Source organism: Acomys minous (genome assembly GCF_964271855.1).
Source record: "Acomys minous genome assembly, chromosome: 6".
In the NCBI taxonomy this organism is placed as follows: domain Eukaryota; kingdom Metazoa; phylum Chordata; class Mammalia; order Rodentia; family Muridae; genus Acomys; species Acomys minous.
The window spans coordinates 127,903,873-127,921,852 of record NC_140487.1 but is presented as its reverse complement, the minus strand read 5'-3'; the positions used below and the strand labels follow the sequence as shown (position 1 = coordinate 127,921,852).

Genomic DNA, 17,980 nt, shown 5'->3' with positions numbered 1-17,980 from the left:
GGGGTCCAAGTTCAGGAAGACCCTGAACACTTAGGAGTGCTGGGCAAGCCTCCTGGGGACTTGGAGGATTTGTTCAGAGGGCCCTTGGAAAGGGCAAGACCCCAGATGTAGCTCTGCTCGTGGTCTGGGGTCAGCCAACAGTGGCAGAACCACAGGTGGGTGTTCCTACCAGGTGAGGGGCAGAGTGTGAGTGGAGCAGGCTGAGCCAGTGTTTGTTGGGAACATCCACGGGCAAGCAGAGCATTTACACCCGAAATGCCGCAGAGCAGCGGTTCTCAGTCTTCGGCTCTTGACCTCGGGCTGGGGGCGGGAGAGGACGGGGGGGGGGGGGGGGCAGGGATGTTGAACAATCCTTTCACAGGGGTCAGCTAGGATCATTGGAAAACACAGATATTTACATTACGATTCCTAACAGTAGCAAAAGTTATAGTTATGAACTAGCTATGAAAATAGTTTTATGGTTGGCTGCAGGGGGTGGGGGTCACCACAACATGAGGAACTGTATTAAAGGATCAGAGTGTCAGGAAGGTTGAGAACCACTGCCCTAGAGCGTTGGCATCACTAGAGTTCAGAAACTGTGCTCACTTGTTGGTGGGATCCAAGGAGTCCCTACAGGGCCCACATCTAGGCAAGTAGATGCTGTGTATGCACAGAGAGTGAGCTCTTGCAGCTTGTTGGAGGTACAGGGACACAGTAGGGACTGGGCAGCTATGTGCACATACTCCTGAACGCTGATGGTGGTGATGTTCTCTTGGATAAGTTGAACCTGTTGTGTGTGCTCTTGCTTGTTGGAGGTACAGGGACGCAGTAGGGACTGGGCAGCTATGTGCACATACTCCTGAACGCTGATGGTGTTGATGTTCTCTTGGATAAGTTGAACCTGTTGTGTGTGCTCTTGGGACTAGTGCCTGCCACCACAGATGCTCGGAGCAGGGCCTTGCCCCTGTCTTTGGGTTGCCGAGCAATAAAAAAGCTCTCTGGTTTCCTAAGGGGACACTGAAGCAGGACCCCAGGCCGGCCACACTATCACACTGAGAGTGATGAGCGTTCAACGATAGCTTCCCAGAGGGAGAGACAAGACAGTCACCCAGACTGCCCCGTGGGTGCGGCCCATTCACTTCAGGGGGTCCTCACCCACCCGAAAGGCCAACGGTGTCTGACCTGCCAGCCCCACGTCTCAGCCGACCCTCTTCCCACCAGCTGTTGCTGATCAACTCAAGACGCCTCTGCCCTGGCCCCGGCTGTGTCTCGTGCCTGCCCGTTGTGAAACACACAGAATGCCAGCGTGAATCACCAAGTTGACCTTTTATTTCTTGTGGCTCAGGGTTGCAGCCCACGACCAGTGAGACAAACCACACAGATGGCAAGATAGACGAGGACGTTCGCCCCACCTCAAATATCCCACTGTGAGGTCGGTGCCGGGGCAGCTGAAGGCACCCTTGGTGTGTTTGTAGTTAGGTCACAGGAGAGGCTGGCGACCTTGCTTCTGCGACAGGCAGCAAGGAAGAGCCTGCGCGCACGGCTCCAGGCTCCCGAGGCTCCTCTTCTGTTGTCTACTCAGATACGTCCCCTGGAGGCTCAAGTCACTCAGGCAAAGCACGGTCACACCCAAGTCCTTTTCCACTGCACCATCTTGCCCTCTCCCTGCAGCTGGTGGGAGGATTTTTCTCCTCCTGCTAGGTGGAGCCTCCCCGCCAAAAAGAGCCAAGAAGGAAAAGGGGAGAGATGAGTTATCATGGCACAGAAGGGCAGTGGGGGAGGAGAAAGAGAGGGCAGCATCAGGCTGGATGCTCAAGGTGTGTCCCACGGGGCTCCATCGTACAGAGTGGCTGAGGACTCGGGAGAGATCAGCCGTGTGCCTGGGGTGTTTGCACCCAGCCCGGCATCTGAGGATTGAGTGCAGGATTGCCCGGAACCTCCATGTTCACAAGGCCTTTGGATGCCTGAGCAGCAACGGCTGTTGTGTGGCTTCCTTCCGATCTTCAAAGGCCTGAGTGGGGCCCAAATGCTGAAAAAAAAAATGTAGTAGGATTCAGTGACTTTTTATGACATGTGTGTGTGTGTGTGTCTCTGAGCCGAGAGGATCTGACTGTGACAGACGTGGGAGCCAAGTTCCCCAGGTGTGAGGCTGGGACAGCACTGGCACCTGTCAGCAGAGCCGCTGGTCAGGCAGCAGCCCTCTTTTTACAGCATCCAAGCCCTAAGCCTGGATCTGGGGTTTGTCCAAGACCCTGTAACTCCATCCCTTACCTCCAATATGCAGCACCCTGGCAGCTGTCCAGTGGAGGCCGAGGTCAGGGGGGGACAGACAGTCCCAGACAACATAGTCCACTATTCTCCCCCTCCCACCCCCCACCCCCCACCCCCGTCCTTCCATTCCCTCCTCCCCAGCTCGAGCAGATGGGCCCCTGACCCCCTGCTCCCTGCATCCCGGCTCCTGTCTGCCGGCTCCAGCAATAGACCCCAAGCTGCTGCCGCCGCTGCCGCATTTCTGCTTAGCACTTGGTCACGTCACCACCAGGCCCGTAATGAGCGTCAGGTCCAGATTTATGAGCTCATTCAGGCTCTGTGTCCGCCACACCAAGGTGTCTCCAGAAGGGCCTACCCTCCTCTTTCTCTCACAAGAATGGACTTTCTGTTTCGCCTCCTTCTGAATGTCATAAATCATAAAAAAAAAAAATTGCACGTACGCTCGCACATGTGCCTCTATGTACTTGTGTGTGCATATGGGTACGTTCATGTCAGCATATGTTCTCGAGCGTGCATGAAGGTGTGAGGGAAGGACGTAAGGGACACGCGCAACAGTCCTGCAGACACCCAGCATGGTGCGAGCTTCTAGGGAGCATGCTGCAGCCACAGGGCACAGGCCAACAAGGTGACTCCCAGGCCTCACTCCGTCCTGCAGGCTGGAAATCCATTAGGTGAGCTGACGACAGATGCCTCTGCATTCCTGCCTTGTATGCACATCCCATGCGGAGCCGGCCCCTGGTCATGCCCATTAAATGTGAAAGAGTTAGCCCAGCAGAGAGCCACAAATTAAAAGTGCAGGAAACCTCAAATGATGTGCCAAAAAAAAAAAAATTGTCAAGGTTAAGAGGATTTTTTTTCCATCTCTTCACTTCTTAACTCGGCGTCTCTGATGGGGGTGACTGATGAGCTGAGGAAACTGGACATGGGGGCTGAGAGGCCAAGTGGGGGCAAATGGGCAGCAGGGGCCACTTCTGTTGGCAATTATGGGAGTCCACAGGCTCAGCTCCAGCAACCCAGAGCCAGGCTTTCAAGTGGGTAGGTGCTGAACTCCAAATCTGAATGGGGCTCCGCTCCACAGCCACAGGAAAACAGCCAAGAAAACACCACCGGCCTCTCTCATGACCCTCTCACATCTCATGTGCGAACACAGCCTAATGCGTGCACCTTCAGACACCCTCAGAACTATCAGAGCTACACAGCTCCCGCCACAGCTTAGGTGCGAGCGGAGGCCAGACTCCAGTTCAGAACGGTTTGCCCGATGCTGTGGCCCATGGCATCAGGTCTGTGGCACTCGCTACCCCAGTGTAGCACTCAGCTGCCTTGGGCTGTGGCCTTGATGATCTGACCCCCAGACTTTCCTTTTAGCATAGCAAGAACCCTCAGAGCCCAGAAAACACTGGTCAGAGTCCCAGTGGACCACCTGAGGCCCCCTCAGCTAGGAAGGGGAACGAAGACCTGATCATGATGAGGAGGCCAAAGCCCTACCTCACGGGCAGCAATGGCAGGGGCCTGTGAGGAGCCAGGCCTACTTGGTGGATTCCAGATCTTATAGAATGATGTCCCTCCCCTAATGTGTCCACTGTTGTTCAGGCCTGGCACAGGAGCTCCTCCGGTCCTGGGAGGGGCAGGCTAGTATTCACTGTGCACTGCTCAGACAGATAGTCTTGTCTCGGAGAAGGAATAGCAGGCCCATGGTGACCACGCTGGAGAGGGGAACTTTCTCAGGCCTCTAGGGACCACCAGGAAAGCAAATCATCCTGGGGATCAGGAGCTGGTGAGAGATGGAGACTTGGGCAGGCCACAGACTGGGACCAACAGGTGCCTAGATTACCTTCTCATAGGAGTGAATTTGTCTTTTTCAAAGATACACCACCTGACTCACGACCGTGATCCCTGAGTGCATGCAAGCACGCACACACATATATGCACATGTGTACACACATAAGTAGAGACTCTTGTGTATACACATATACATATACACAGATAGATGATAGATAGATAGATAGATAGATAGATAGATAGATAGATAGATAGACAGACAGACAGATCCACATGTGTACGCACACACACATACCACAGAGGTGCATAGCTGTATATGCATGCCCATTAGCATGTAAACAAGCTGCACGCACACACATATGGTTATCTGGGCCTCAACAAGCTCCCAAGCACTTTACCGTAGTTGTCACTAGCTAATAAGTAGACATTGTTCTTGGGGAAATAGACCTCAAGTCTGAGACATCCACAGCCAAACCCCAGGAAGGGCCTGGGGACGGAGCCCTGTATGCAGACATGCCCGTTCACAGAACCATTAACTAACTCCCCGGGCTCTGCACCGTGAAAGGAGGAAGAAGGGACACAGAGTGAGGGGTGGGGAGACAGACAGGACCTGGGATTCTGTGCCATCTGCTGAGCGGTCTGTGTGGCCGACCCACGAGGAGTCCCTTATCCCTCTGACAGGGAGGAAGGGGGCCACTGCCCTCTCAGCAGCTAGTCTGTCTCCATCCCTGTGTCTCTGGATGGGGGCCGAACTGCCTTCTGAGGTAGGGGTCCCACTAACGTGTGTGTGTGTGCGCGCACGTGCTGAGCACCCCAGCAGTTTCCTGCAGTGTCAGCAGCTGGGAAGAGGGCGTAAGATTGAATGTCTGAGGAGGGCACTCCCTCTTTGGATTTGGTGGCCGGAGCCCACTTCTTAGAGATAGAAGGCCTGCCCTCCTCAACATGTGGCCACTGCTTACTCTGCCTCCGTCCTCACCAGGCTGTGGGGTCACCCAGTAGTGCTTGGGTTGGGCGGGCCTTGGATTGGAGTGTGGCAGGCAGTGGCCTCCAGGGATCTGTATGGAGCATGGAAGAATTCATCTGATCCCTGAGGGTCAGGGCCCTGGCTCCTGGTGGGCTGACTTCTATGCCCTGGCTGGGGTAAGACAGCCTCTGCTAAGCCCAGACTCCTGGAGAGATTTTCCTGGGTACCCATCCCCTGAGCCCCAAGGGACAGAGGAGGCCACACCTGTGTCCTGATGCCTCTAGAGTTGAGGCTCTTGCCTCTCAGCAAGCAGCCTGACCCCCTGACCTGCTCCCTAAGCTCAGAGAGGCGTACTGTCAGGCTCCCAGCTTTGCCAACAGTGTGTGTGAATCCCAGTGTTTTGGTTTTGAGAGGAAGGCTGCAGTGCCCAGGCTCTGGGCAGGGGGCTGTCTGTTCACAGCCCCCATCTACGCTCTGGGCATCTCTTACCCTGGCCTTCTTCAGACCTGGCCTCATCCACAGCCAGCCTGGAGTGATTCTGGTCTAAGAGGGAACCGGTTGTGGGCAGGGGTGAGGGGAGAGGGCGGGTCACTAACCAGAGTCTCTGCCCCATGGAGTCAGTGCTTAGCCGCATTTCTGCCACTGCTGCCCCATTGGTAAGAAAGGCTTGAGAGAATCTGCTAGTCACCCAAGGGGCCCTACTGTACGCTACTGTACAAGACCTCAGAGCCATCCATATCCTAAGTCTCTCCTACCTGGTACCTTCGGACCTTCATTGCCACCCATTGTCAGGAACCGGGGGAGAGGGGGTGTCATGGATAGGTGTCACCTGGGAGACAAAGCAAGCTGGGGGGGGCGGAGAAAGACTGAAGACCCACTTCCTGTGAGTAGGCTCAGGGTCTGACTTTGTGTCAAAGTCCTTGGGGGAATAGGGAACAGAGGCAAGGCGTGCAGCTTCTTTGCTTTGTGCTGAGACTGAACTTTTCAAAAGAATCCCAGGGTCTGCCCGAGGTGTACAAAGATCTCGAAAAGTGAAGTGGGCCACCTGAACACAGCCCCTCCTGCCACCTTCGCTGGGTCGTTCAGACGCCAGTTACTCCTGCCTGCTTGCCTCCTACCCACCTAGACACACCTGCCCACCTGGTCACCCTTCCCACCTGGAAACGCCTCCCCAGGACACCCCTGCCCACCAACCTCCCTTCAGCCCTCCCGCTGTCTGCGTGCCCCGTCAGCTACCCTAGTTGCTGCTGGCTTCAAGGGCTTTGCATTAGGGCCTTACCATAGGCACCGGGCTAAGCAGGCGGGAGCTGGAAGGCGCTATTGCACCTGCAGCTGCCAGCCCGTGGTCTAGGTCTTCTTGCAAGCAACCCTTGGGGTGTGTGGAAGGGGGAGGGGGACCGAGGTCAGCAAGCAAGCCTCAGAAACCAAGTTCAGAAGACAGCAGCAGCAACAAAGCAAAGCTAGCGCTGGGGCCGCCGCCACTGCCGCTGGCAGTGACACAGGACGAGGTGAGAAGCGGGAGGTCCATGTGCTGGCCAGAGTCAAAGTGAAACTTTCCAGTTGAAAGGAACAAAATGTCTTTTCTGGCATTCCAGTGACGTGCAATCTGACAGGGTTGATGTGCAGTCTGACAGGGTGATGTGCAATCTGACAGGGACGAGTACACACAGGCACACGTGTGCACACTGGCACATGCACCCAGATTCAGGTGTGGCTATATACCCTGTAACACCTTTAGCTTGAGAACTGCTTTCTAGCTTGACACTCCCACTGTCCTTAGCAGAGGGCTTGTGTCAAACACAAGAAGGCTCAGCTTTCTCACACCTGGACAGCTTCCTGGAAGCTCTTCCCATGCTAACCTGCCTGTGAGCTGCTCTGTAAGAACGGGAAAGGCCACCTTCATCTCTCCACCCATCCCCAGGAGATTCCCAGGACCAGGTGGGATAGGTGGTCAGGGACTGTCCAGTGCCTGGAACTGGCTGAGGTCTCAGCCAACCTGCCATCTTGCCTGAGTCCACCTAAGCCTCCGAGGCCAGCGGTATAACACACAGGGCATCTCTGACCTCAGCTCGCTTCTTTCCCAGCAGATCTCTGAAGACTTGGGCAGCGAGAAGTTCTGCGTGGATGCCAACCAGGCGGGGGCTGGCAGCTGGCTCAAGTACATCCGTGTAGCGTGTTCCTGTGATGACCAGAACCTCACCATGTGCCAGATGAATGAACAGGTAGGGTCTAGGCTGGTCAGCTGGGACTTCTGTCCCTGTGGACTGTCCTTGGAGGCTGGGCACCAAGGTGGATGGGTGTTGAGGTGAGGATCAGCAAGCCTCCAGTAAGGTCATGGGTCACCTGCTGAGCTCCATCCTGCCACAGGGAGTAGCCCTTTGACAGGAGCCCAGCATGGGCTACCTGGAAAATGTAGCTGCCCGCAGAACGGCAGAGCAAAAGGTCAGAAGAACTTGTCTGAGGCTGCTGGCGTTGGAGAACTGAAAGCGTGGTTTTAAAGGCCAGCTCGAATAGACAGGACCTCAAGCCACAGGGCCCGCGTTTCCCTACAAATGCCAGGAGACACCGGAAGAACGGTGGACAGGAACCAATGAGAATGAATCATGCCTAAACAGACCTAGTAAAACAAGGTTTCCAAAAGGATCCGCACTGGCCGGTCTAACGCCACACGGGCTGTTTCCTAGACCACGCTAAGAAAAAGTGTCCAAAGCCCGTAAGTCATAATCGCAGTCTGACATACTGCCAAGAAAATGCTCTTGCATTGGCATGGCCCCTTCCTTTCTTAGAATACAGAGCCGAACTATGCCAGCTTCAGCTGCTGTCCCCTCAAAGGCTGAGGAACCTCTGGTCCTGAGCTCAGTTTCTCGGAGCAAGAACCCTCCCCCCCACACACACAAGTTCACTGCCCACCTCCTTCATCTCCATGGATTGCCTCTGCATTCCTAGGGCAGGGGATCCAGACCTGCAAGCCCATCAGGAAAGACGGTATTCCATGTCTTTCCATTCCGCTGGGCACTGTGACCAGCACTGCTTTGTCCTTTTTGTAGCTTCAAGTTTGACTCTTCAGACTCTCCGTACTCCAGCAAAGCCTCCTGTTGTCAGAGCACGGGTCCCCTCTGGGTACCAGCTCCCAGCCCTCCGCCTGACAGATCAGTTTATTCTGCCTCTGTCTCTGGGCTACATATGAGATTTTGGTGGAGGGGGAGAGGGCTCCATTTACTTTAAAAACGATTTGTGGAGCCCACATAACAAAGGCCCCATTCTTGTGTAGCCCAGTGCAAGCTGTCTAAAGTGGTTCAAGGCTCTTGACTCTAGAGAAATATTTTGCATTTAAAAAGACAACAAGGAAGCCATAGGGAGGCCTCTGACCTGCGCACCGCCTCACAGCTCTCCTCAAGAGCTTAGTCTCCACAGCTCTTGGGCTCAATTTGGATCAAGCAATGGATGCACCAGATGCCAGACACCTGTTGGCTCCCGACAGCCAGCACTGCTGCCAACACTTCCATGACCTTCAACTAGAACCAAAATTTTTGAGAGAAGGGGAAAAAGACAACTTTCTGACTGACTGAAGAACTTCAAGAGCAGAAATAATTGTGATGTTAAAATGGAACACAGAAGGAAAACTTCTAGACGATCATGACAGCGTGCGCAACAGAAAACTGATAAGGTCCACAGAGCTTGGCAACTCTCCTCTGAGGCTCAGGTCTGCAAGCACCCCTGTCCTGGGAAACACTGGGTGCGTCTGCATTCAGGCATGGGCTCTGTGAGGTGCCGGTAGAGCAGGGAGGACACGGACAGAGCAGCGAGGACACAGGTTTTGTTACTTATCAAACATATGCTAGAACTCAGATAAACTGAAACGGTGAGGCGTGAATCTTGGCAGGACAAGATTTTTTGAAAGCACAAAGCACTGTCCTCTCAAAGAAGAACTGGCCTTCAAAAACTTTTTTTTTAAATCATTTCAGAGTTTACTTTAAACTACCTTGTGAGTTTAAACAGAAATGACTGGCTCGCAGGGATTCGCTTTTCATTTTCAGACCATGGGCAGGAATGTTCCAGAATAGAATGATTTACAGCCTTCAACTCCTAAGTGCCTTTAACTCAAAACTGCTTCATCCCCAACCTTGCTATGTGCCCTGCGCCCTGCACCCTGTGCTGTGTGTGCCCTGCGCCCTGCACCCTGTGCTGTGTGCCCTGCGCCCTGTGCCCTGTGCTGTGTGCCCTGCGCCCTGTGCCCTGTACTGTGTGCCCTGCACCCTGTGCTGTGTGTGCCCTGCGCCCTGCACCCTGTGCTGTGTGCCCTGCGCCCTGCACCCTGTGCTGTGTGCCCTGCGCCCTGTGCCCTGTGCTGTGTGCCCTGCGCCCTGTGCCCTGTACTGTGTGCCCTGCGCCCTGTGCCTTGTGCCCTGTGCTGTGTGCCCTGCGTCCTGCACCCTGTGCTGTGTGCCCTGCGCCCTGCACCCTGTGCTGTGTGCCCTGCGCCCTGTGCCCTGTGCTGTGTGCCCTGCACCCTGTGCCCTGTGCTGTGTGCCCTGCGCCCTGCACCCTGTGCCCTGTGCTATGTGCCCTGTGCTATGTGCCCTGTGCTGTGTGCCCTGCACCCTGCACCCTGCACCCTGCGCCCTGTCCTGTGTGCCCTGCACCCTGCGCCCTGTGCCGTGTGCCCTGTGCCCTGTGCTGTGTGCCCTGGGCCCTGCACCCTGCGCCCTGTGCTGTGTGCCCTGCACCCTGCGCCCTGTGCCGTGTGCCCTGTGCCCCGTGCTGTGTGCCCTGGGCCCTGCACCCTGCGCCCTGTGCTGTGTGCCCTGTGCCCTGTGCCCTGTGCTGTGTGCCCTGTGCTGTTGCCCTGCACCCTGCACCCTGTGCTGTGTGCCCTGTGCCCTGCGTCCTGCGCCCTGTGCTGTGTGTCCTGCACCCTGTTCTGTGTGCCCTGCACCCTGTGCCCTGTGCCCTGTGCTGTGTGCCCTGTGCCCTGTGCCCTCCGTCCTGTGCCCTGTGCCCTCCGTCCTGTGCCCTGTGCCCTCCGTCCTGTGCTGTATACCCTATGCCTTGTGCCCTGTACCCTGTGCCATATGCCCTGTGCCCTCCACCCTGCTCCCTGTGTGCCCACTCACCTGACTAAACTGATTAGCATTAGGTCAGGCTTACCTGGGTCTCTTTGCCTGCTGCTTGCCCCTCTCCCACGTGGTCTTGCGGCGTGAACTCTCCCTAGTTTAAGCCCAAACACTAGATGAAAAAATATCCTTGTGTTCAGAGGATCTGGAGAATTAGGTAAATATCACCTTCTGGAGGGTCCAGGACCCAAATCATTCCCCAAACATGGGGCATTTCCTCCCCATAAAACTCACACTGAGACCCCCTCTAGTGTGGGAAGAACAGAGCCTTTGCCTCACTGAAGCCCACAGCTGTCCTGAAAGGAAAAATAGATTTCAAGCTCATTGTATCCTTCCCTAAAACAGAAATATGTACACACACACACACACACACACACACACACACACACACACACACACACACACCCCTCCCTTTCTCCCTTTCCTTCCCTCTGTCCTTCTCTGTTTCCCAGATGGCCACAGCCTCCATGTAAGCATTTCTACTTCCTGGCCATGCAGTGGAGAGAGTTGTCCCCACAGAATAGCACTTTGACTCTCTCTCTCTCTCTCTCTCTCTCTCTCTCTCTCTCTCTCTCTCTCTCTCTCTCTCTTTTTAACCCTCTCTTTAGCTGAATGAAATTTCCTAGAGATACAGGACTGAAAAGATCCCTGAGGACAAGCTACTCTTTGAGAAGGAAACACTAAAAATGTCAGTAGTGTTTCTCAGATTTCTCCTCCCTTTCCCAAGAGTGCCTACCAAGACTTCTAGGCAGTTAGGAACACCACACACCCACAGACACATACACAGTGTACTTGTGTACACATGGGTGCATGTACATACCTAAACATACAGTCATCTGTGTAAACACGAATACCGTGAGCACACACACATACATACACACACGTGCACCTGCACATACACACAGCACAGCGGGACAGCAAGGAGCCCGTGACCAAACACCTGCCTTGTAGTGATGGTGCTGTGCTGCCTAGGGCCTTCAGCGAGGAGACTATATATCAAGTTAGAAATGGCTAGGCTTTGTTTCAAGAGTCAAGACACATGACCTCAGTTCCAATATCCAAAAGAGATATAAGAATGGGAGAAGGGTCCCAGCATCTTCAGAGAAAATTCTGGGAGCTACCAGAAGAGATGAACTGCTCAACCTATGGAGGAGAGGAGCCTCTAAACTAAAGACACAGGTCACCGTGGGTAGTGGGAGCCTGAGATCCCTAGACCCTGTGCTTGTAATGGTCAGGTCTTGGGCTCGCGCCAAGTCAGAAGCCTGGATTTCCGGTGTTCTGTGTCCTTGGGAGAGAACCACACGTCAGCTGCAGACCATAACACTGAGGAAAGTGAGTCTCTCTTGCCATCGCAGGGCTGCACCTGTCCCTGCCAGCTGCCTGCCAGGGACTGTGACCCAGCCAGGCTCTGGAAACTGCAGCAGCCCACCTTTTCTCCTGGTTCTGCTCCCAATGCCCAGAGTCCTCTTAACCTAGTCATGTGCCCTCCCCGCAGCCTTGGCAGACATCTTCAGCCCTGACTCGGGCCAGAAGACAAGGGTTATTATCTTCCGTGCTACTCTGCCGCCTCTTGGAGCTGGAGACATGGCCACTGGAAGTGAGCTGAAGCCTCCAGCAGGCTCAGTTCCCATATAGCTTTCCCAGATCCTTGCTCCGACGGCTTCCCGGTGCCTTGGCTGTGGGTGGAGGAGACGCAGGTGGCCCCTCTCAGCAGTGGAGCCACCCAGGCTCCCGTTGTTCATGTCAGGTCCTGTCCTGCCTCGGGACACTACAGCAAAGTGCCCATTGACCTGTACCAAGTGACCATCGGAGCTGTGAGATTGTCCCCCTGGCACCTTTAGCTCTAAGAGTCCTCTTTCCAGGGGACCCCGATCACAAGAAGAGATTGCTCGTATCCCTCGTGTCCACCTGGGAGTCTTCCTTACCATTCTGAGAAGGGGAGGCCATGCTAGGCTAGGAGTGTTCCTCCGGTATACACACAGGCCAAGAAGGCCTTGCCAGCATTATACCTGGCCTCCAAAGAGCTTGCTTTTGAAAAACGAAGGTTTTGGGCTGGTCTATCTGATAGGAACAACATGCCTCCTGTAGAAGTCAGGGACTAGGGCTCTGCCCTGGTATTTGGGGCGGGGCCATTTCCAGATGCTAAGCAGTCATGAGCAGCCATTTCTGACGCTTTCACTGTCTCTTCCGAGGGCAAACAAGCACCCACAGGCATCTCAGTTCACTTGGGCACCTGAGGTGGAGCATCCCCCCCACCCCCCATTCCACCCCGAACCCCACCCAGCCCCTTCTGTCAAGACTTCTCTCTTGGGAAAATTCAGAACATCCAGGTTACTCCTGGGTGGTTCCCCCCCCCCCTGCAATTATGAGCAAATGAATTGGTCTGAAACATTTGGGCGACACAAGCAGGGGTCTGTTGCTGAATTTGTTTTAATGTTAAGAAAGAGAAGGAAAGCTTGCAAGTGCTGTGCCCACAGGAAGAAGCAATGGGTAGGCAGAGATCTATTCACAGAGGGGCTATTTTCTCTTTTTGTGTGTGTGCTGCACTGCCTCAGTGGTGGGTAGGGGTAGGCATGGAGTCGTGTTTACTGGTCAGCTGGCTGAATTTGGAGGACAGGCTGAAGCCACGATGCTGCAGGCTTGTATGTTCTTCATCTGTAAGAACAGGCCAAACCTGTGCTGTCTGCACAGCGTCCCTGTATTCCATGGCAGGGCAGAGCATCCAGGATGCAGGTCTGCCCACAGCAGGAAAGCAGTCCCTCTTGACCGAATTGAATGAGGGGTTTAAGCAGAGGACCAGGTCAGAAGCTGTGCCTCCAGGTGTCCATTGGGCCATTCCTGCTTCTTGCTGCTTGGCGCGGGGGCCAGTGCCTGGTGGCTGGTGTCTGGTGTCTAGTGTCTGGTGGCCAGTGGCTGGTGGCCGGTATCTGGTGGCCGGTGGCTGGTGGCTGGTGGCCGGGATCTGGTGGCCGGTGGCCGGTGGCTAGTGGTCGGTATCTGGTGGCCGGTGGCTGGTGGCTGGTGGCCGGTGGCTGGTGGCTGGTGGCCGGGATCTGGTGGCCGGTGGCCGGTGGCTGGTGGTCGGTATCTGGTGGCCGGTGGCCGGTGGCTGGTGGTCGGTATCTGGTGGCCGGTGGCCGGTGGCTGGTGGCTGGTGGCCGGGATCTGGTGGCCGGTGGCCGGTGGCTGGTGGTCGGTATCTGGTGGCCGGTGGCCGGTGGCTGGTGGTCGGTATCTGGTGGCCGGTGGCCGGTGGCTAGTGGTCGGTATCTGGTGGCTGGTGGCTGGTGGCCGGGATCTGGTGGCCGGTGGCCGGTGGCTAGTGGTCGGTATCTGGTGGCCGGTGGCTGGTGGCTGGTGGCCGGTGGCTGGTGGCTGGTGGCTGGTGGCCGGGATCTGGTGGCTGGTGGCCGGTGGCTAGTGGTCGGTATCTGGTGGCCGGTGGCTGGTGGCTGGTGGCCGGTGGCTGGTGGCTGGTGGCCGGGATCTGGTGGCCGGTGGCCGGTGGCTGGTGGTCGGTATCTGGTGGCCGGTGGCCGGTGGCCGGTGGCTGGTGGCTGGTGGTCGGTATCTGGTGGCCGGTGGCTGGTCTCTCTTGTTTTCATTTCTCTCTCTCCAGCCCAGAACCTCCTTTGCCTTCAAGGTGTGAAGTCTGCTAAGGCTGATATTTTTAAGCAGGTTATCAGGACTCAAGTCGCGCTGACCTTTCCCATTTCTTTTTTGCTTTATTTCTACATCATTTTAAAATTAAAAATCATAAATTTTTGTTTTGGTCCTTTGAAATGGTGTCTTCAAACAGGTAAACATCAGTTTCTCTCTGTAAACAAGGGAAGTAAGAATAGAGAATTTGTTGAGCCTTTTTTTTAGCCAGCCAATGCAGGCCGGTGAGGTGTCTCAGCGGATGGATACCCTGGCCACCTAACTTGACCTGAGTCCAATACCTGGAACCTACATAGTGAAAGGAAATAACAAAAGCCTGCACGGTGTCCTCAGATACATACACACCACACACATGCTCACACATACACATGCACACATGCACACACACACACAGAGGATGCAATTTTTTTTTGTTTAATTCTTTAAAAATACATGTCAAATTAATTTTAATTCAGAAAAAAACAATCAAGGGCTATCTGTGGATCAGAAGGATCCTCTTTTTTTTTTTTTTTTTTTTTTTTTTTTTTGGAGAGCAGTTAAGTTTAAATTCACCTTTCAACTGCGGTGATGTCACAATACAATAACTATTTGTCAGAATTTATCATCCATTAATTAAATCCAGTGCCTTGTTGGAAGCCACGTAATGGTGTCAATATTTAACTATGGGCTAATACTTTATATTTTTATAATCCTTATAAACTGTGCAGCCAAGAAAAAAGATAAATGCGTAAGGAAATTTTGAGTTTTTAAGTGACAGAACATATCGTAACACAATTATAAAGGTCTGGGCACAGAGGAAGCTGATTCCAACAGGCATGCGGAGCGGGGACCATGAGGGACACTGGTAACTTATCAAAATCAGAGAAAGGAACCACCTGCATGCCCACTGATTGCAAACTGGTGCTCCCCTCATGTCCTCCCTGCGTCACCCATGGGGGGCTTTTATCTGTTTAAATGCTAGAACGCTAAGACTGAGCAGGCCTGGCAACTCTGGGGCTTTGGTCTTAATCACTAAACAGTATTTTCAGTACAGGCCAAAGGCTCTAAGCGGCGGGGAGCTCTGACCGTCATTGTAAACTGTTTTCTAGATGTTCATTTGTGTGAAAAGCTTGAGCCCAGTCTCAAGCAGGTGGCTGAGAAGGTCCCGCGTTCTCTTTACCCACATGGAGCCACCTCTTTGTGTCTGGAATGTGGCAGAGGGAAAAGAAAACAGTCTGGGCTGCGTGAAGTTACAAGCAATGGCGTTGGCCCGGCCTCCGGGCTGCCCCTGCCTCTGGGCTGCCCCTGCCTCCGGGCTGCCCCTGCTAGATGAGAGGAGCCTCGGGAAGAGACAAGAGCTCAATTTCAGCTTCTGTTGCGTGTGTCCTTACTTCAGAGGGCCACTGACAGTCTCCATGTGTTTGGCTTGTCATCTCAGCTGTTGGGGATAAAGTTCTGGGGTGGTGACGGGACCCCAGAACGCATCCGTACCTAAAGCTTGCGGCACTGTGGTTTAGAAAGAAGGCAGCTTGCTTCTTCCCTGCAGCACTGCAGGCTGCTGCTGGGGGCTGGAGGGCATCAGACTCCTGCTTCCTTACTCTTATTGTCTCGTGGAAACTCAGTGGCAGCCTGTCTGGTGTCTTGTGACACTAGTGGCCAGGGGCCTTGAGAGCAAATCAATTGCAGGAATCATAAGGGTTACAGTTGTAGTTTGTCACAGGCCAGGCACAGCAGGGGGCCTGGAGCGTACAGTGGACAGCGACGTATAAGCACGAGATGCCCAACTTTGTCCCCCTCGACCTGGCGCCCCCGACCAACATCCACCAGTTCCCACTGAAGGTGGCCTTTGTTAAGAGAAATCGTGCAGGCCCCACAGGCCAGGAGCTGGCTTTCTCAGAATGCCTGGCTGATAAGGCCTTTGTGCCACTTGAAAAGCCAGGTCATAAAAGCCAGGGCTTGGCTTCTGTATCTACCTCCTGTGGCTGCCTGAGGCCGGGCCAAGACTTCAGAAGCCTGGAGATTCCTGTTCACGTCCTTAGCCTTCCAGGTGGGGGAGAGCTGAGAGACCTCGGCCCCGCCCTGGCCCCGGCAATTAGCACTAATAGAGTTTGATTAATTACGCCAGGGTGCTCAAAGTCCTAGCCACGGTTGCCAGGCTGCTGCTTTGTGTCCCCCACATGTCCCTGACAGGGGCCCTAGTGGCCATTCTGTGAGGCTGAGGAAGGGATACCTGTGGCCCTGCTGTGGCCCCAGTTGCAGAGTCCATGCTGGTGGGAGGGTCCCAGGAGGCTCCTGTCTTCAGAACCGGAGTAGAGGTCCCTGGAGGCCCGGTGAGCTCAAGAGCAAAGGTGTGGTGTGGGCGGGTGCGGAGCCCCAGGATTCCCTGTAGTCCTCAGAGGCGATTAGAGACAGGAGGTTGGGCAGCACCCCCCCCCCAGAGCCAAAGGAGGAGTCAGGAGGCCCAATGTCCCCAGAAACGGGGGTTCGGGATGGTCAGGAGTGACCCCAGAAGGACTGGCTACCTTCAGAGGGATCAGGAAGGAAACTGGTGGCCTTGTAGCTCTCAGAACCAGAACTGGGTGGCAGAGCTCCAGGTTCCGGTAGCCCAGAGAGAAAGGACCAAAGTATGTATGGAGAGGAGGCTTGAAGGCCAGGCAGCTTAATCAGAGGGGTGGGAGGCAGGCCAGAAAGGCAGGTGGCCTGGGAGGGGTGCAGGTGGAAGGGATGGGTGGTCTTCTCTGCCTTCTACCTCTCGGAATAGGCACCCAGAATCCGGGCGGTAGAAGAACACACTGCTGACGTGGTAGCCATGGCCTCGTGCCTTCTGGGTGATTGTAGGTGGAAGGCAGGCCTGTCGGTGGCTGTGGCGAGCTCTCACTCTAGCGAGGACTTCAGGGGCCATGTTTTCATTCCCCTCTCTTTCAGTCCTTGCACGCACCACACTGGTGACCCAGCCACAGCGATGAAGCATGCATTTGCTGTGTGCTTCTGTCTGTACGACGCGCTCTGTGGCCAGAGGGAAACGTGGGCGAGCTTATCAACAGCTGACACACACCCTCCCGCTCAGGGGGCAACTTACATGGATGCAGCTCCTCACTCTGGGGCAGCTGTGGGTGGACCCTCGAGTCTGACCTTCAAAAAGATACATTACTTAGCCGCAGCGTGATGACGTAAAACTGGGATCTTAAGGTTTTATTCAAGAGCTCTGTTTGATCCTGTTTCTAGACTCCATTTTAAAAACCTCTCTGTATTATCCACCTCCCCGAGAATAGCTCCCACGTAGGTTTCTGCTGTGAGCTGCTCTGTGAAGGGTTATCACACTGATAAGATTCCTGTGTCCACCTGCAGGCTCCTGACTGTGCACTTCCGCAGTCAGGTGTTCTGGGAGGGACAGCCAATGGGCACCGGGGACCCAGCGCAGTTCTTCTGTGTCCTTCAGTGACTCACAGGCGTTGCTCTGGCCCTAGCTGCCTATAGCCCTAAGCGGGGCTGTGTTCCTAGAAGGCAAGCAGCTGTCCCAGGTTCCCTTCGGTCTCTGTAGGGCAAACCTGCCAGGACCAGTGATCGGGAACCAAAGTGTTGTTTGCTGTTTATGGCCAGGAGAGTCACCTCCCCTTTGTCCCTTGCTTAGGTCAGGTTGTGTTCTCTTAACTCTTCTTTCTCCTGCCCTTTCTCCTGTCTTGGATCCCTCCAGTAATGCAGGAGGCTGGCCTAGGGCAGCTGGATGGGCCGCTACCAGGCCTCCCCAGAGCAGTAGGTGTCTCTGGGGCATTTCTCCCACCCCAGCCAGTCCTAACATCAGAACAGGAGGCAGCTGAGTTACTGTGAGGGAGGAATGATGCCACAACTCTTGACAGTGCAAATAAAACAGGTGCTTCCCTGAGCCAGCTGTGCTCCTAGGAGGCCCAGGCTCCACACAAGGGCTTGGGCCTCTGGTATCTTTGAGGCAGAGTCTAGGTAAAGCCAAGGAAAACAGCCCACCCCCACCCCCTGACAAATCGCCTAGACCTGACTTAGCCTCCCAACAGAGCAGTCCTCATCTCAGCCAGCAAACTAGGCGTGGCTTCAGCCTTGGAGAAACAGGGATGGACACACACACACACACACACACACACACACACACACACACACACACACACACGTCTCCAAATGTCACCTGCTGAATGCAGCCCCTGACAGGCATTTTCTCTGTCGCATTCTTGGCCTGCTAGACTCACAGCTGCCACACACTGGT

At 54.8% G+C, this 17,980-nt stretch overlaps 1 protein-coding gene across 10 annotated transcripts in view; it reads left to right on the top strand.

Moving 5' to 3' along the window:
- PRDM16 (PR/SET domain 16) overlaps positions 1-17,980 on the top strand; it is a 327,469-nt gene that overhangs the window by 270,003 nt on the left and 39,486 nt on the right. For 5 of the 10 annotated variants that reach the window (XM_084784692.1, XM_084784691.1, XM_084784688.1 and 2 more), the window contains one exon: positions 7,081-7,215. In XM_084784692.1, the coding sequence (XP_084640818.1) occupies positions 7,081-7,215 (135 nt within the window). Of the gene's footprint in view, positions 1-7,077; positions 7,216-17,980 lie in introns of all 10 variants that reach the window. The other 5 variants (XM_084784690.1, XM_084784686.1, XM_084784687.1 and 2 more) reach the window with 1 other exon arrangement.